The sequence below is a fragment of the Alexandromys fortis genome, unplaced genomic scaffold (genome assembly GCF_014885135.2).
Source record: "Alexandromys fortis isolate MF-2015 unplaced genomic scaffold, M_Fortis_MF-2015_v1.1 scaffold_45, whole genome shotgun sequence".
Classification (NCBI taxonomy): domain Eukaryota; kingdom Metazoa; phylum Chordata; class Mammalia; order Rodentia; family Cricetidae; genus Alexandromys; species Alexandromys fortis.
The window spans coordinates 8,045,956-8,065,772 of record NW_026067926.1 but is presented as its reverse complement, the minus strand read 5'-3'; the positions used below and the strand labels follow the sequence as shown (position 1 = coordinate 8,065,772).

Here is a 19,817-nt window from a genome sequence, read left to right as displayed (position 1 = left end):
CACACACACACACACACACACACACACACACACGCACACGTGCACCAGGTGTTGGGTTCACATATATAATCTCTGTTGGGGATGCTGAGAGAGGAATGTCCCTGGAGCTCCTTGACCAGAAGCCTAGCCAAGTAAGTGAGAAGAGCAGCCGTTAAGAGGAGAAAAAGACAGACTACAACTGCAATAAAACATTGAAGGAAGCAGACTGATGGCAGCCTGCTCCTCAGGCTCACAAGAAGCACCACCCAGTGGCCTGAACAACTGTGACCCATCATGATGTCAAAGCCACCTCTACTGGGTATTTCACAAGTCCTGTGAGGCTACAAGGGGCAGCTACTGTCTGACTCCAGTCAGACTTCAGAGTTCGGGGAACAGCTGGTCCCAGAAGAAAAGGCGACCCACTGGGAGATGTCTCCTAGGATAAAGTGCATACCACCCAAGCATAGGACTTGTGTTCATATCCCTGGCACCCATACAAAATCCAGATGTGGTGATGTATACTGTCATCCCAGCAGTGGGAAATGGAAGCAGGCGTTAAGAAACTGTCTCAGAAAGTAGAGTAATGGGGAAATATTCCCAATATCAATGTCTGGACTCCTCATGTGCACACATAGATGAATACACATGCATAACACACACACAAGCAAAGTCCTTTGAACAACAAAGTTTTCCAACTATGAACCATCCTCCCATCCTGCAAGGCACATACCTCTGGGAATAGTCTGTGGGTCAGAACAGGCAGGAGGAGGCAGGAATGGCTTATCTTTCCACCTGACAGCCAAGCAGCCAGCCTCTGCCCCAACCCTAGGGCAACAGGCAACAGTCTTTGATGTTGAGGGAGATGCAGTGGGCCTTGACTCCCAAGATTTCCAAGCAGATAAAGAGGACAATGCCTACAGAACCCCAAAGGCTTGGTTGTCCAGCCCTACCCACCGGTATAAAATGCCCCAGGAGCAGGTGTCAGCCTCTTTTACTCCCCACACACACCCCAGTGCCTGAGGCACCAGCTGGCTCATGGTTGACACCAGGAAGTACCTGTGAGGGAACTCAGGAGAGGTCACTGTGGAACAGTGTTTGACAGCCACCTCTGTTGATATCCTGGTCTTTGCTGTCACTCTGATAACGTCACCCGATCTCGTCAACCTTTGGGTTTAACTGTATGTATACCTATCATCCATAGGAAGAAAGCCTGGCCCATAGAAGTTAATGAACTATCCTAGCATCACACAGCTGGGAAGTATAAAAGATGGATTTCAGTTCAGCAGAGAAGAGATGGAGTGTGCTCTAGGATTGCTTTGTTGGTTGGTGCCCAATGGTCCTCAAATGTGTCACTTTCTCTGTAGTTTTGTATAGCTCTTTCTGATTGAGGCCACTTAAGAAGCAGTCCACCACATTGCTTCTTCAGGGAGTGACCTGTACTTTCTTTTGGAGCAGTGACACACAGAATGGTCTGTGAAGAAGTTCAAAACTCCACCCTGAAACTCAGTAGACAATGAGAGGGCCTGGTGATCTGTTCTATCAGGAGGGACACACCTAGTCCCACGATCACATCCCCTTCATTCTCAGCACCTGGTCCCATTGTCATACCCCTCACTCTCTGCGTAGAAGCTTTCCAAAAGCTTGGATTTGAGTGTGGCTGTCACTATGGACACAGACTTGCCCTCTGCCAGCCCAAACCCAGGTGCAAACAGGAAGTGTCAGTGGGGCGTCTACATTGTGCGCAGAGCAGCCTGAGAGACCGTAGCCTTCCGTGGGAATCTAGCCAATGAAAACATGTTTGGAAACCCCTGACTCCGGTCGGTGGGCCAAGGCAAGCAGAGACTCATAAAGGAGATTTAGAGGATGAGGGTGGCGTATTCATTTGTACCTCCACATAGTAAAAATAATTTATTGGCAGCTGCTGGAAGGCTTTGGTCTGAAATTACATGGCTGGCAATATGAAGACCTTTCTTTCTTTTTCGTTTTTCCTTTCCCTAATCCAAATGGCCTGGACTTTCAGATGAAGTAACATCATTGAATTTATAGTGTGTGTATGTGTGTGTGCACGTGCGTGCGTGAGGGCTCACACCTGTTTATGCTTGTGTAAATACCTATGTATATGTGTGTATAGTGTGTATGTGTGTATATGATTGTATGTGATATGCATGTATATGTATGTGTATGTATTTATGTCTGTGCTTTTGTATATGTGTTCGTATATATGTATGTCTGAGTGTGTATGTATGTGTGTGCATGCATGCATGTCTATGTATTCATATATAGTGCATGTATATGTGAGTGTATGCTTCTCTATATGTGTTTGTATGTATGTATGTCTGAGTGTGAATGTGTGTGCATGCATACAAGTCTGTGTTCATATATAGTGCATGTATATGTGAGTGCATGCTTCTGTATATTGTTTGTATATATGTATGTCTGAGTGTGTATGTGTGTGTGCATGCTTCCATATTTATTTACAGGTGTCTTCCCTCACTGATGCCGCAGGCCTCATGAGTATTTCCTCAGAGACTGTGGTAATGAGCTCACCAGCTTGCCATTTATCACCCACTGTGGCAAAGGGAGGGGGAGGAGTCTCAGGAGGCAGAGGATGAGTTGTGGATAGGGATGTCTTTCATCTGCTGGAGACCCATTTGTCTCCTTAAGTGCCTGTCCCGAGGGGATCTGGGTAGGAGTTTGTGGAGAAGGGTGAGGACTGGGACTGAGCAGGCGTGTAGGGTGTTGAAGAAAGAGAAGCTGAGGGCGGTACCCAGGGAAAGATGTCACTGGGAATAAACACCATGTTGAAAATTAAATCTGACTGGGGGCCAGGGAAGGAAAAGGAAACGGAGACAGAAGGAAACCGGATCTGAGGCCGCCAGGCGGGTGGTCTTGCTGACATGAGTTGATGACTCTCTACACCAAGGGTTGGCACATACTATGTTGCCATCTTCAGGGGCGTCAGCAGAAATGGAGTCCACCCTGGATACACCAGGCACTCCAGCACTGCACCTCTCGTGCAGCCATGGCTTCAGGCCGCAGAACTTGTGGCCATGCCGTGTGGTGCAGGGTGAGGTTCCTCACCCCTCTGTGACTCCATTGTTTCCCCTTCTCTCTCCTTTAGAAAGCCTTTCCGTGCTAACACTTTCTCCAGCCACCCTCATCCTCCCAGCTCTCTTCCCCTGTTTGAACCTCTGTGACTGGTATGAAACTCAGGAAAGGCAGTTTCAGTGTAGACTACTGTGGTCACTCTCCAGCATCCCCTCCCGCACCCCACAGGGGGTAAGGTACCAACATAAAGATTTTCAATGTATGTTTTCCTTGAGTGCATATGGTCATCATCATGTCTGGGAGGCGTGTCTCCCTTTGTCCTTAGACTGACTCTCCAGCCTTGCTGGTCTCTGGCATCTGATTCTCACTGACTCTGACATTGCCTGTGATCTCTTGGTGACCTCGAGCCTTGTTATCTTGGCCTTGGCTTCTTACCGGAAGTTGTACCTACTTTGTCTGCAGAAGGGCAGGCCAGGGCTTTGGGGGCACCCTGTGTTCTCTGTTGTTCCCAGCTCTGTCCTCCTGCCATGAAAACCCTACAATAGGTGTGAAGAAGTGCCTTTCTGGTATTTTCCAGGGGAACTTCATGGACAGACGTGTTGCTGGACTTCTGCCGACCCCTGACCTATCTTTTTTTATTTTTTCATTTATTTATGTATTTGTTTATTAGTTTTGGAATACATTTTACTGTGAACATTTGGTGAGATGAGTATGGATCACAGCCTAGATCACAGAGTCTGACATGACCAACATCTCACATAGTGACTTTTTTTGTTTTATTTATTTATTTATTTATTTATTTATTATTTACTTATTATGTATACATACAATATTCTGTCTCTGTGTATGTCTGTAGGCCAGAAGAGGGCACCAGACCTCATTACAGATGGTTGTGAGCCACCATGTGGTTGCTGGGAAATGAACTCAGGACCTTTGGAAGAACAGGCAATGCTCTTAACCACTGAGCCATCTCTCCAGCCCCCACATAATGACTTTTGTGGTAGCGAAAATTATCAGTTTATTGATTTCAGAAAAGCCCCACTGCAATATGATTTAATCAACCTGGAGCCCATGTTACATATTTGACATGTGGGCATGTGATTGTGTAGAATGCCAAAGTCTTAATTAATTACCAATGTCTTAATCCCTGCTTTAATTTTGTGGCATGGTTCCTCAGTAAACCTAAAGCTCATTGATTGGCTAGACTGACTGGCCAGTGAGCTCCAGGGATCTATCTGCCTGTGTCTGCCTCCCCAATAGGGATTATAGACGGGGCCACCACACCTGACTTTTTCAGAGGTACTGAGGATCAGAGCCAGGTCCTCATCCTGATTGCTTGGCAAGCATTTTACCTGCTGAGCCACCTCCCCAAGCCTCCTGTATGTAAGCTTTTAAACAAAGTGCTCCAGGATCTAGGCATTTTGGTGTATACCTGTCGTCCCAACGCTATGGAGGTGAAGCACAACTGTGAGTTGGAGGCAGATAGTAAGACTCTAAGGAAAGGAATGGGAGGAAAGACAAAGAGGGAGGAGGGAGGGGATATTGGAAGGGAAGGGATGAAGAGCTCCCAGAGGAGCAAGGAACAGCTTGTGCTACATCTTCCCAGAACTCTGGCTTCCCTTGGATTTCCCCCTCTGTGCTGCCTCTGCTTTCCTTTGTGAGTGTGTGTGCATTGTTGTTGTGTCTGTGACAGGGAAAGAACTGGAAAATGTGGGGCTAGATGTCCCCTGCGCCGTGCTGGGCTTGGAAAGAGGGATCATGCAAAGACTCTGAACCAGCATCATCTGGGTGCTGCGGCTTTCAACCCCAAGGAGCAGCTCTCCAGGGCTGAAGTCCAGGCAGAGCCAGATGCTGGCCATCACAGAGTTTATCAGAGATGACTGTCACACTAGGGAACAGAGACAAGCTCAACAGATGTGTCCAGAGGTGACTAGGCTTTTTGGAAGAAGAGCAAGAAAGCCAGAAGCAGATTAGCAAGGCTCAGGGCAGGCAGGAAACCAAAACGTTTCAAAACCAGGGAAATGGAACAGCAGTGGCCCACGACTAGTAGTCAGCTTGGTTTGCTCATTGGTTCTCTTGGAAGCTAAGCCCCTGTCCTCCCAGCTGGGGACAAGGCTGGCCTTTACTTGCTAGCTAAAATCAACAGCCAATTTTTTTTTCAGATGGGTAAAGCTAGAATCAGCAGCTTATTATTTTCCCTCCCTCCTTCCTTTCTATGGTACCAAAATTTAACCCAGTGCCTTGTACCTGCTAGGTAGACTCTCCTCTACTAAGCTATATTTCCAGCCCTTTTCACAATTTCTTTATTTAAATTTTAGAACAGAACCTCAGTGAGTTATCTGGGCCGGCTTTGAACTCACTCTAAACCCAGGCAAAACCTATAATCCTCCTGTCAGTTTTCCAAGAATCACAGACTTGTAGCACTGGCCCAGTAAGCCCTGGGAGTTTTAAGTCAGGTACTTGAAGGGAATGGAACCCATCACAGAGAGGCATCTCTAAGAAGGCAGAACATTCCAGTCTTTTAGTCTCTGGAAACCAGAGTTGAGGCCGTGGTGAAGAGAAGGCTCAGGACCACGCTCTAGTCAAGGATGGAGGGGCATGTCGGCCTCAGGCCAGCCTCCTGAATGCAGTTTGAGACTTTTGGGGTCCAAATCTTTGGTACCTCTTCAATAAACATCTTCAGCAGCATCTCCTTTCTGCTAGACATGGGCTGCATCTCCTCTGTGTGCATTCCTGAGAGGACAAAAAAAAAAAAAAAAAAAAAAAAAAGAGTGTCAGTCCAAAGGCCAGGCACACAGAGAACCCTATAACGTGAGGAAATCCTCAGCAGACTCAGTGGCACAGGCTTGCATCCCAGCAACTCAAGGGGCTGAGGCAGGAGGACAGAAAGTTCAAAGCTAGCGTGAGCAGTTTAACAAGATCATGTCTCAAAAGGTGGTGTGAGTATGTGTGTTTGTGTGTGTGTTACATACTCACATGCACACGTGCTGGGTTTCTGTCATTGGTAGAGCACTTGCCCACCAGGTGTGAAGTTCTAGGCTCAATCCCCGATGAGAAAGGGAAGGGGAGGAAAGGGGAGGAAGGAGAGGGAAGGAGAGGAAAGGAGAGTAGAGGTGAGGAGACTACGCATTTGTATTTAATCCAGAAACAGATATTTAGGGCTCAGCCTCTGTGAAATGTCAGCTAGCTCACAGCAGCCCTCAGGACCCCCTCAAGCCTTCCCACACTCCTGAGGATCTCCAGATTGCTTTGGCTCACACCTGTCACTTATTGATGACAGATTGTAACACCCGGTTTTGGTGTTACACCCTCGGTACAGTTCGTGCCAACTGTACGGAACGCGAGTCCGGGCAAGGATCTGGAGATTAAACAAAAGAGACAGAGACCAGGGTCATTCGATAGGAGGTCAAGCGAATGCCGTTTATTCAGACTTGGGGAAGCCCTTATCTACCTAACTGCAGCACAAAGATCTCTCTGCCCAGGGAGGTGGGAAATTACCATACTAACAATGGATAAGATTCCCTGCAGCTAACCACCAGGCTGGGCAGGGATAGCAGAGAAACACACAGGAAGCTTAGTTAACTGATAACAAACTGTCCCCGCCAATGCACCCCAGGAATAAGGGAGACCAGGGCCCTACAACAGATGATGGTTAAACTCAGCCATTCCCAAAATGCTTGCTGATTGAACAAAACCCAAGCCCATTACTCCTCCATAGAAATGAACTCCCAGTGGAAAGATGCAGCTTCACACCCCAGGGAGTGGACAAGAAGGGCAGAGCCTTCTGGTCCTTTGTGGAACTCAATAAAGTAATGAACTAGAAAGAGGGCATCTGTTTCAGATGTGGTAGCTCAGGCCTGCCATGCCAGTCCTTGGGAGCTGAAGCAGGGGGATTGTGAGTTCCAGGCCAGCTTGAACTACGTAAGAGTCGGTCACATAGATCTCAGAAAACCACAGGCAGAAGGCAGCTGGGGGTCACACCCGCTTCTGACTCCTTCATAGTTTGATGTCATTTGTCACAAAGTTCCTGGAAAAGTCCTCTGTACCCTTGTGGAAGAATGAGCCAGAAGGAAATTCCATCGCCATATTATGATGGGGACAGTTTGTTCTTGATGGTCCACCCCTGCACAGATCTCAGGGGCCTCCGTGGACTCCAGCATATGCTGTAAGAACCACATTAGCTTAGCCCTGCAGTATGGCATTGTCTAGTTACTTTTATGTATGGGTATACTAGCGTGACCACGGATGTGTAGTATGTATGTGTTACAGTGTGCCTGCCATCGTCTGGGTGTGGTTGTCAGAGGACAGTTTCTCAGTTCATACAGAGAGATGTGGTTGTCTGTGCTGCTTGAAGAGCCAAAGATGGAAGCAGAAGGAACCCTTTTGCTTGACCCACGACCTCTGACACTAACACCCCGTTAAAGTGATCTGGGCTTTGTTTGGGATGGCACCAGTATCCTTCAGAGCATCTATCCCTGGTCTCTTAAACTTTATCAGATTGCTGTTCAATGAGCTGGAAAAAAAAACTTTACTAGTCAATCATATTGATTAACAACAAACTCTGACAATGTTTACTAAAACCCATGTGGGACCCATCGTATTGCAGATGAGAAAATTATACAGTCACTAAAGCAAGACACAGCTGCTCCCCTCCCTACCCTACCCTGTGTTCATTCCGCACAAGCAACAAAAGCAAAGGTTATAATCTCTAAATGCGTTTAAAAAAAGAGGTCACAGCTACCATCCTCACCTCTGAGAAACAGGGACTGGCCTAAAGTCTGATCGTTAAGAGACCAAGAGAAAGGTAAGAAAAGACACCACCAACACCCCTGCTGTGTGTGTGTGTGTGTGTGTGTGTGTGTGTGTGTGTGTGTGTGTGTAGGGGCAGCCAGGAACAGAATCATATAACCTGCCTCTGAGAGCTGTGTTGTGTTTAGCATCTTTCTTCCTGATCAAAATTGGCTTTAAACAAGCACAAGGTTGAATAGGGGTGGAGGACATTAGTCTTAATTATTCTTCTGGAATAAAAATGAATTCTAGCAACAGCTTTGAGAGAAGGCGAAGCAGGAGCTTCTAATTGAAGTTCTGAGATGCACGCAAATGTTTGAATGAACAATCATAATAAGTACATTCAAATAAAAACAAGTCAAAGGGTTGCATTTGCATAAATAATCCAAGGTGATAGTGTTGAATTGGCTAAGAATAAAAGGGACATGGTCTTTCAAAGTATAGAAGTCATAACGTATGTGTCCACCAGGGGAGACAGATAGGAAAAAGCAAATTAAAACAAAATGGGTCTTTTTTTTTTAAGACTTATTCATTGTAAGTCTGTGTGCACGTGCATTCGTGCGTGCATATGTGTGCATGTGTGTGGGTGTGTGGGTATGTAAAGGTGTGGCTGAGGGTACCTCTACTTATACTTTCACAGAGAGGCTGGGTGAGGCTGTCAAGTATCCTTCTCTGTCACTCTGCCTATTTCCTTTGAGGCAGGATCACTCTCTGAACCCAGGGCTCATTCTTTCTTGGCTAGGCAGGAAGTTAGCAAGTCCTGAGATACTCCTGTCTCCTCCTTCTAGGAGATGGGGTTATAGATGTATGCAGAATGCCTGGCTTGTTCTGTGGGCATTGGAATCTGAACTCTACAATTTCTCAACAGCCCTCTTAACCGCTAAGCCATCTCTCCAGCCCTCAGGCATACAATTAATTAGTAAAGTTGTTACATAGTTAGGGTGTGTTGCTCATTCTTCCTCCTACTTTGACTGAGTAGGAAGGATCTTCCAGAGGTTTCCAGCACATTCACCATCACCAATATACCCACAAGGTAAACACAATCATCACATCCGTTTCCAGATAAGGAAGCTGAGGCACAATGAGTCTGAGTCAATTCATGCTATTACCTTGTTTAGCCTCTGTGTGTCTGGTCTCTACTCCTTGGTTGGCTCTCTTCTTCCTGCCTCACTGTGTCCCCTAGCTTTAGGGACAAGCTGTAGAGCTTTAGCAGAAAGGTCCTGATCTGGGGCCCTGCACTCAATGAATATCTTCTAGGGATCTGATTGGAGTTTGCCCAAGTGTGTGTGTATGTGTGTTGAGTTCTTCTGTGATATTCAGGCTCATTTGTACCTAGTTGTGTTGGACAGACTTCTGGCTAGCCTAACTTGTGGCAGTCCTCCTGCCTCTTGCCACTTCAGTGCTGAGATTACAGGCATGGTCCATTACAGGCATGCTTAGCTTTTTTATTATTAAAAATCTTTGCCATATTTTATCCCCTTCCAACTCCTCCAAGATCTCTACTACTTCCCTACCCATATAACTTCATGATTCTCTCTCTCTCTCTCTCATAAAATAAAATAAAAATAAAAACAGTTAAACTAAAAGAAAGAAAACCAGTAATGTCATGTTCAGTCTCGACCCACAAGGATGACGCGACACCGGAGCTCTTCCTGCTAGCAGTTTATTCAGGGCCTTTTGACAATTGTATCTCTCTCTCTCTCTCTCTCTCTCTCTCTCTCTCTCTCTCTCTCTCTCTCTCTCTCTCCCTCCCTCTCTCTCTCCTCCCGGGCAAACTTCTCCCAGCCCTTAAAAAGGCACGGGCCGCCAACCCCGGATTTCCAGGTAGGCACTGCCCATAGGTCCATGCATATGCAAGCACCTGACAATCATTGCGTGATAATAGCATGAGTCAGGCCTTAGCCATAATAGGAGCTGATTATCAGGTGTGGCTCCATGCAGCTCTCTACATATATACATATATATATATATATATATGGAAAAACAAAAAGAACACACACATACAGAGAAGAAAACATGAAGTGTGTTTACATGGGTCAGCGCTCCTGGGCTTCACAGTGGTTCTCAGCCTTCCTAACACTGGGACCCTTGAAGACAGTTCTTCATGTTAGGGTGACCCCCAACCATAAAATTACTTTTGGTGCTACTTCATTGGTATAATTTTGCTACTGTTATGAATCCTAATGCAGATATTTTTGAAGATGGAGGTTTGTGAGAGGGGTCATGACCCACAGGTTGAGTCCTACTGGATTAGGGCTTTCTCTGGAGTGTGGTTGATATTCCCAGAGACACTCAGTTGGGGAAAACCAGTTTCCCTGTTCCCCAGCAGGTACCAATTGCAAATGGTTGGGAGTGGGACTTTGTGTGCACTTCCCATTCTCAGTGCTAGGATTTTTGTCTGTATTTTGTTGTTTTGTGTCAGGGTCTCACACTGACCAGTCTAAACAGGTCTGGGACTCAATCTCTAGGCTAGGCTGGCCTGGTATTGCAGCAGCAATCCTCCTGCTCCTACCTTCAGAGTTCTGGGATTCCAGGCATGGGCTGCCATACTCGGGGGTTTGTGCTTATTTTATCATTATTATTTTTTAAATTTCTCTCTTTTTCTTTCATTTATCTTTGTGTCTTTCACACCATGCATTTCCATGCCATTCATTTCCCCGTCCCTTCACATCCACCCTCTGCCCTTGCAAGCCCCCCTCCCCTCCAAAATAAAATAAATGAAATTTAAGAGAAAAAAAGAAAAGAGAGAGAGAAGGAAAAAAATCAGTCTCATCATGGAAGCTGTAGTGTGACGTAGTGAGTCACACAGCAAATCCTTTCATCCATATATCTTTACTTGCAAGTGTTGATTGCAAAGAGTCTCTGGTTTGGTTTGAGGCCTCTGGTTTCTGCTACACTATCGATGCTGGGCCCTCACTGGGACTCCTTTTAGTTATCCTGCTGTTGCCTTGTGTCGTGGAGATCCTGCAGCTTTGGGTCTGCAGAACTGGTCCCTTCACATGCTCCAGCAGATCGCAGATGCAGTGGATATTGGGTTGGGTCAATTCATAACCCTGGTTCTGGACCTGGGCGGTTGCAGGGTTGGTCAGTCTGCAACTCCCTTGTCCTCACCTTCAGGGTGAGCTCTCCTGCATTGTCCTGGCGAGTTCATCCCTGGCAGAACTAAACTAGTTCTGGCTTCATGTCCTCCGGGTCAGAGCTCCCACAGCCACACCTTGGGGCTCAGCTCTACTGTGTGTCCCAGGCATGGCACAGGGGCCACTCTTCTGAGTGCTACAGTGGATGAGGGGCAGGGTCAGCTCTCCTGCTCTTACAACCCCAGGGCCAGCTCTACCATCTACCTTAGACATTGATGGGCAGGGCAAGGAGGGTGTCTCTCCCCTACCCATGCCACCACATGGCTTATGGGTAACAGGGATAGCTCTCCCATGCTCACAACTCCAGGCTGGCTCACCTCCACCTCCACCAATGGGGTTGGCTCTACTGTGCTGCCCACCGGAGGTGCAGGGCCTGTTCTCCCGAGTGCTGTAACTGGTGGAGGGCAGGGGCAGCTCTCTCACCCTCAGGGCCAGTTCTTCGACCTGCCTCAGGCATTGATGGGTGGGGAGCATCACCTCTTCTCCACCCATGTGACCATATGTTAGATGAGGGGCTGAGGGGCAGGACCAGGTCCCCCATGCTCACATTCCCCAGCCGGCTCACCTGCGCCCTTGCCAACAGGGTCAGCTCCTCTGTGCTGCCCTGATGAGGCGCTGGGACCACTGTTTCAAATGTTGCATCTGGTAAAAGAGGCCAGCTCCCTTGCCAGCTGGAGGCAGTAGGGACAAGGGGAGAGGTATTTTGTCATTCTTGAGTCAGGGTCTCACAATGTAGCCTAGACTTGTCTGGAACTCACTATGTAGCCTAGGTAGAACTAGATTTTAAGTGATTTTCCTTTCTCTGCCCAAATGTTGGAATTACAGGCATGAGCCACCAAGTTTTTTTTATTTTCTTACTGTTTTTCTCTTTTGGGGGGGTGAGTATTCAGGGAAGGGAGAGGAAAAAGTGAAGCTTGTTTGCCTCTTTGGGTTCAGATGAAAAACTGGGGGTGGGGTCAGTGAGGCAATTCCTTAATATACTGGCAGACACATATATAAGGTAGGTGTGGCTTACACCTGCAGTGATAGTATTCTGAGTTTCCTAAGGACGTCATAGTGTGTAGCAACATGGATGAAAGTTGAGAGCCCAGAGAGATGGCTCAGCCGCTGAGAGAGCAGGCTGCTCTTGCAGAGAACCAGAGGTCGGATCTCAGGACTCATGCTACAAACAACAACCACCTATGGCTCCAGCTCCAGGGCATCCAACGGCCTCTTCCGGCCTCAAAGGGCGCGGCATACATGTACATATAATACATACATACACAGCAATACATAGCATGTTCCAGGCCAGCCAGTACTACATTATATAGCGTGATCCTATCTTTAAAAAAAGAATAGGGAGGTAGGTCTCATTATTTTTTCAATGTTTTTGGAATTTTGGTCCCACAACAATAAAATAAAATTTTTAAAGGGTAGAATATATGGGGATGGCGAGGTGGTTGTAGTGACCGTGGCTACTATCGAAAACAGCACAGAATCTAGGTGATGGGATTCTGAGACCCCCTGCAAATACCTGATTCTCCGTCACTATGCCTCACACAGACTTTTCTAGAAGCTGTCAAGTAAGTGTATGTGAGCAATTCATTCCAGAGGGCAAACATAAACATCCTCTTTCTGTCTTGCTGGAATATTTTAACAAATGTCCCATGGTAACTGCGTAGCATCTGAGGTGGGGGGAGGCCATGGTCCCATGGTAACTGCATCTCTTGAAGGGATGGTTGAATTAATCCTGAGCTACCTTGGCCAGTGCCTGAAATCAACAATTAGCTGGAGGAACTGGCTGCGGAGAAAATTCAAAGCCACCCTGGCCCACTGGGTGAGACTCTGTCTCAGAATAAAAGAAAATAAATAAAATAAAAAGGTCCGGAGACTGTAGCTCCATGGCAGAGCACTTGATTGAGATGTGTAAGGACATGACTTTGAACCCAGTACAGCAAGGGCAGTAGAAGATCACAGGTTTGAGTCTTTCTTTCTTTTTTATTATTTATTTATTTATTTATTTATTTATTTATTTATTTATTTAAGATTACTGTCTCATCCCCACTGCCGCCTCCCATTTCCCTCTCCCTCCCCCTTGAGACTCATTGCCAAACTTGTTTGGCATCGGCTGCACTGTGATTAAAAATTAAGTTAAATTAAACCAAATTTAAAAACTTCTAAAAAGCATGATGCCTTGCTTATGGGATTGACTGTGGGTTAAGCCTAATTTTTCGTATGGACGAGATAGCTATGCTTCTCCTAAAGGCAATGTATCCAATGCTTTATGATTTGATCCTGATGGTTCCGGCTCTTCTATATATCACCACAACACCTTCTGCTGGGATATGAACAGGAGCCCCGAGGGAAATCTTCCCCAGACAGTGCAGTGGGTGAAGGGAATCTCTGAGAATCGCAGTAATTGTGCTGGTGTCCATGGGCGTGGAAAGGCCTTAGTGGTCTTGTGGGGAACTGAGTGGGAAACTTCCATTGTCTGAGATATGGTAGTAGAATGGCAGCCCTGACTCAGGCTTCCCACCTGCTACACTGCCCTCTCAGGGCCAGCCTGCTTAGAGTGGCTTACCAGAGTGACAGCTTCCCATTTCTCTAATTCCGCAGGATGGCTACTTCTCTCACCGGCCCAAAGAAAAAGTTCGGACCGACAGCAACAATGAGAACTCGGTCCCGAAGGACTTTGAGAATGTGGACAACAGCAACTTCGCCCCCAGAACCCAGAAGCAGAAGCACCAACCAGAGTTGGCAAAGAAGATCCCCAGCAGGCAGAAAGAGCGGCTGCAGAGGAAGCTGGATGCTCAGGAGAAAGGACAGGGGCAGTCAGTCCTGGGCAAAGGCCCCAAGGAGGTGCTGCCTTCTCGGGAAAAAGCCACGGGTGACAGTAGCCAAGGGAAGGATCTCTCGAGACACAGCCATGCCAGGAAGACTGGTGGTGGTGGTGGTTCCCCCGAAACCAAGTCTGACCAGCCCCCCAAGTGTGACATCTCTGGCAAGGAGGCCATCTCAGCCCTGACCCGTGCTAAGTCCAAGCACTGCCGCCAGGAGATTGCAGAAACCTACTGTCGCCACAAGCTGGGCCTGCTGATGCCAGAGAAGGTGGCTCGGTTCTGTCCCCTGGAGGGTAAGTCACTTTCTCCTGTCTCTGACCCTGTCCCTCTGCCTTCTCAAGCCCTCTGAGTACAGCCACACTGTGTCTCTCAAACCCTGATCACAGGACCTGATTTGTCTGGGAACTCTGAACTCCTGCAGTATACTTTAAGGACAGTTTTATAAAGTCGCATTGCATGTGTTAGTATTTTAACCTGTTTCCTTTAGCAGTAGTGCCTGCCCAACTTTGACAGTGTGATATGACGTCGGGGTCTACAGATGTTTTGTGCTGTGTTCCAGCTATCCTGGAATGCACAGTCTACGGAAATCAGAAAAAAGTCAGTCTTTGTTAAACCTTGGCTTATTATTATTATTATTATTATTATTACCTGCATAATATAATCTATCAGCTAGTTGTACAGCCCTGACATTATAGACATTATCCAGAGAGTATTTGTCACATATAGAAGGATGTGCAGGCCATAAGCAAACACCATAACACTTCGTAGAAGAGATGGGACACTGCTGTGTATGCATATTGTGGGATCCCATACCCACCCCCCCCAATGGTTTCTGAGGGACTCCTCTTTGTGGCACTAAGTGTCCACACAGTTTATCAGATGGGTTGTGGCCCCAAACTTCAAGTTTCCCAAGTGAAGGTTGGAAAGGAAAGCTTCGCATGCCCTTCACACGTTCCCTCTTAGTCAAGTTCAGCCTGACTTTTTGAGCTTGTAGCAGCAAATGCGTATCCACGCAACCCTCCCTGAACAACAGACAGATCTACAAAGATCCTCCTTTCACCGTCGTCTGTGTGGTCCAGGTGGTTCCTGTCTGTGTTCTTGATTGCACTTGGCACTTAGTGTGCAGCCATAATTAAGTGGAATGCAATGTTTCCAAGAGCTGTTCTTAGTCAGTGCCAGGCAGGGGGCGCTTAGGAAGTCTGAACCAAGAACATGTGACGCCTCCCACATATAGAGTTTGCATGCTTGCTCCACGAAGGTCCTAGTAGTAAATTTGTGTGGCTGTTGGGCCCTACAGCTCTATCACAATAACTAGAGTCTGCTCTTGGAGCAAACGCACAAACATCAATGCACTTGTTTAGGTTACAGGGGATTTGGATTGCTTCCTTGCTTGTGAGGGAGAGGCTCGCATCCTTGGCCATCTAATTTAAGGTATGAATGTCATGAACTCAAAAATGTACATAGCACATCTGACCTATGGAATGCCCTAGTTCAGTTTGCTCTACCTTAAATGTGCTCAGAAAGTTTCCATCAGCCTATGAAACCAATGAAAAGGAAAGCTTATGCTAAGCTAGTGTGTTGACTGCTTTGTGTAAGTTATTAAATACTGCAGTGAAGGCTGGGAAGGAGGGTGGGGTGGGCGTGGTTTGTGTTCCCAGCATGGTCAAGTAGAAAAGTCCTAAGCCATCCATCATTACTCTATGGACCATCCATAGTCCAATAAACAATGCTGTATTTTTATCACCATGAATCTTTTGTTGAAGAAACTGAGGCTCAGGGAGGTTTAGGATTTGATTGCAGGCATGTGGCTAATAGCCAGCAAAACTGGTCCTGGAATTCAGGTTGCAGAGCCTGACTCCCCTTCCCTAAGTCTGTTGGTCTTCAGGAGGAAAACAGATTTTCACTTCAGCCCAAAGTAATTTTGCAGCCTACGAGCTACTCCCCTTCATATAGTCAGAAGGGACAGTGTCATCTGGGGAAACAAGGGAACTTATGATAATGATACAGAACATGGGTGTGAGGCTAGAGTGCCTGCTTTTGGAGCCCGGATTTCCTCTGAACAAGCTGGGAGACAGGGCAAGTTGCTTGCCCTCTCTGTACCTTGGTGGTATATACATCTCAAAGGGTTCAAGACCACACAGTTGAGCAAATGCACCTCCGCCAGTGCTGCACATTGCACAGATATTTGCCTTACAGCTTGCTCCACAGTCATCTACCACCACACGGCAGAGTTTCCCATGCTTCTCCTGGTCATGCTGAGATGGATGTCTGTAAGCTGCTGTGTGCTCACTGGTGCTGCCTGCGGGGTTGGCTGTCTCTGCCTTGGCGAAGGTGGCACACTCTCCCAGGACCTCCAAACTGGTTAATGGGGCTGGCATTTAAGACACATGGCACACCAGCCCCATGATGCTTTAATTTCCTGCACCATGGCCTTCCCTTTGCAGTAAATTTACTGTGAATAGACTAATTGCAAAATAACTCTAATTGGGTAGTTATCAATGAACAACTTCCCGTGAAACAGAATGGCTTACAATTAATAGCATTTAAGCCATAAACTATTCTTCTGTGGAAAGCAGGGATGTAATTACACCCCACAGGGAGACTGCCTTCCCCTTCTGGAAACCATGACACCCGGAATTCCCTCTGCTCGGGAGAGACTGGAGCTTCAGCCTAGTGGTCCTTTTATATCCTGCAAAATGAAGAAAGGAGCGAGGGCACATGGAACACATGACATCAGACACTGTAGGAGCATAGGTTCCTCCCCACACAGAGGCATTCACTGGGCCTCACCCAGACCATAGCCACTGCAGGCCAGTTCCTCAGGCCACCGGGCAGATCCAAAAGGAAAGGAAATTGATTTTCCATGTTGACTTTTGTGAAGGGTTTGTTCCAGCGGCTCCTACCTTGCCGTCCCTCAGCCTCATCCCTACTCAGCCGCAGGGAAGCCCTGGAGAAGGTTTGCTTTCTGAAGGGAATGCCCTTGCCTTTCTGACCTTTGTTCTCTGCCTCCTGTGGAAAACAATCTGAAAAGAGGTGTGTAGAAGACTCCCCTCGTTCCCTGTGAGATTACCTATTACCGCTTGCTCATATACAGGGGAGAAGCCTCCTGTGGACTGTCCATCAATGAACATGCAGAGAGAAAGTCCGGGGGGGTTGTGTGGGAAGACCTGTCCCTGATGTGTGCCCTTAGGGTGACTTGTCTCCAGACCCCCAGCAAACTTGATTCCCATAGATCCTGTATTCATTGCAGCCAGCAAGCTCCCAACACACAGACATACCACTGGTACACACAGGCAGAGAGAGAGAGAGAGAGAGAGAGAGAGAGAGAGAGAGAGAGAGAGAGAGAGAGAGAGAGAGAGAGAGAGAGAACACCTGTCCATCCTTTTGTCTCAAGAACCACTCTAGGACCCCCAGTCACTCTGACTGAACCTCCCTGTATCTTAGGGAATATAATAATAAGAGCGAAGGTCAAGGGTCTCTTGAACTGGGGGGGGGGGGGTTTCAAACCAAGATTGCAAGATTGTGAGCCTCTAGGATCGAAGCCTCAGCACTGCCTTTACCTCATTCCCCAGTCTCCTAGGGTTGCAGTCTCAGACCCTTGTGGTGGAGAGGGCTTGGCAAAGCACAGCAGCTCACAGCATATTGTCCAGGAAGCAGAAGCAAAGTCGGAGCTGGGACAGACGTTTTTGGTTTTGGTTTTTGTTGTTGTTGTTGTTGGAGACAGGGTTTCTCTATTTAGCCCTAACTGTTATAGCACTCACTTTGTAGGCTAGACTGGCCTCGAACTCAGAGATCTGCCTGACTGCTTCTGCTGGGATTCAAGGTGTGTGCCACCACTGCCCTGCCCCTCTTCTCTTTTCAACCTGCCTTGGTTTGCAGCCTTTTAGTCCACCATAGGCACCACCCACAGTCAGAGGTTTGCCTTCCCCTCTCAATTAATTCCACCTGGAAATGCCCTTAAAGGCACAGGCAGGGGCTGCTGCCCCAGTCTCCCAGGGGCTCCTCAGTCCAGTCTAGTTGGCAACAGAGGTAAACCCTGCCCATGAGTCCCCTAGGGCTCACACCTGGACAACTCTATTAGGACTCTTCTAAGACACTTGGCTGTTAGAACTGAGGAGAAAGCCAGCCACCCAGAAGGCTTTCTAGACAGCTGACATCAGAAGTGATCCTTCTTCCTCCCTCCCACCTCTGCCACCTCTTCATCTGTCCCCAGAGATGTCAGGCTGCTGCCCCGGCTGGAGTGCTGATGCTGTCCTTTCAAACTTGTCGCGAGAGTGTGTTTGTCCCTAAAGTATGTGCCTGGGAACAGAACTGAAAAGTTTGCACAGGAAGAAGAAAGCACCCGCAACACACCGAGCAGGAGGCCTCTCCTGGTTGTGGTCAGGCGCATCTTCTGGAAACTTCCTGTATGAATAAGCACTTTGCAAACCAAGTGTATTTTTAACAAGAGGATCATGGCTAGATGGAGTCTTTTCCCGTGTGCTCACAATGACCTCTATAGACCAAGGAATTGAGAACAGGCTTCTTACTCTGCTCTTGTGAGCCGAAGCTTGGAGCAGTTCTGCCTAAAGAGAGCCTGACTAATCGGCTTCCCTTTTGTTCAAGGCTGGAAGGGGATTTTGGAGGATAAAGCTCCCGCACGGCTGAAAGGCAGGGCAAGTGGGGTGCTTTACTGGCCTAGAGCACATGGGTGCCTGTCTCCTCTTCCCTGGCTCCCTCACCGCATAGCACAGCAACTCTCTCTCTCTTGAGTAACCATGGAGACACTAACATCTGGGCCCCTGTTGCCAGGAATGTCACAGGCAGTTTGAGAATACTGGTAATTTGGGTTGTACAGTTGGCAAGCTTCTTTTTTTTCATAAATTTGAACAAAATTGTTGATTCTTCTAGCACCTGGCACCAGGCTTCATATTCATCAAGTATCTGTTGCTATTGAGTGGTTTGAGATAAGGGAATGAATGAAATCCTACCTCGCATCCTCTGGCGTTTTCAGAACTCCAGGGAAAGTGTAGGACACCCGAAGAATGCCGTGGAAATTCATCTTGAACAGGAACACTTCAATATTGCCCCTTTCACTAAGCCAAAGGATGTGCCGAGCAGTGTGTTGGCCATTCTTTCAGCTGAGACAAATGTGCCTGAACAACACAACCTAAAGGAGGAATGCTGTCTGTGGCTCTATTTCAGACTTTGTGGTCCCTGATCACTTCATTGTTTGGGGGCTGTGGCCAGGACAAGGAATAGCATCAGGGCAGGTGTGACAGGCATTGTGTTGTAGGGCAGAGCTGCTCACTCATGGCAACCAGAATGGAAAGGCAGAGAGAGAGGGACTAGGGACCAGGTATCCCCTTCAAGGTGGATACTAGGGACCAGGTATCCCCTTCAAGGTGGATACTAGGGACCAGGTATCCCCTTCAACGTAGATACTAGGGACAAGGTATCCTTTTACTTCTTCCACCTAGGCTTCGTCTTCTAGTTCTCACAACTCCTAACACCCCTCCTAGTTCTTCACCTCCTAACATCACCAAAAGATGTATCCATCCATGGGTTGATGGACTGACTAAGGCAAATCCCTCCTGAGCCACTCGCTGGCACAAGCCTTCTAAGAGACTATTCCATATCCAGTCCTGACAAACACCTAAACAGAGTGCTGAATGGGTGATAGGATGAACGGGAGAGACAATAGCTGATCCCATGACATTCACCTTGCTGTGTGGACATGGGTGATAGGCAAAAAAGATGCTGTTACCTACCTGGCTGGCATCAAGCAGGGCAGAGGGAGGGGCTGTGAATCTGACAGGAGTGTCTTGGGAAGCTAAGTGGAGAAATGGTCTTTGGATATAAATTTGGTCTCCTTTGGAAGCACTTGTTAAGATTGTTAACACTCTCCCGACGAAATGGCTTACACTCTTGAAAGTACTGGGTTTGTTGATAGACTCAGCTAATATGTATTTAGCGGCTACCATATGCCAGGCGCCGGTGCAGGAATAAGAACCATAAACAAAGCAGTTGGAGATAGCTGCCTTTATAGAGCTTATGTTCTAGGAGA

General features: G+C 47.5%; 1 protein-coding gene across 1 annotated transcript in view; it reads left to right on the top strand.

The window, feature by feature from the left end:
• Positions 1 to 19,817, top strand: part of Xylt1 (xylosyltransferase 1) — a 296,492-nt gene that overhangs the window by 152,555 nt on the left and 124,120 nt on the right. Inside the window, exon 3 of the mRNA XM_050143246.1 lies at positions 13,548 to 14,064. Coding sequence (XP_049999203.1) covers positions 13,548 to 14,064 — 517 coding nt within the window. The remainder of the gene's footprint in view (positions 1 to 13,547; positions 14,065 to 19,817) is intronic.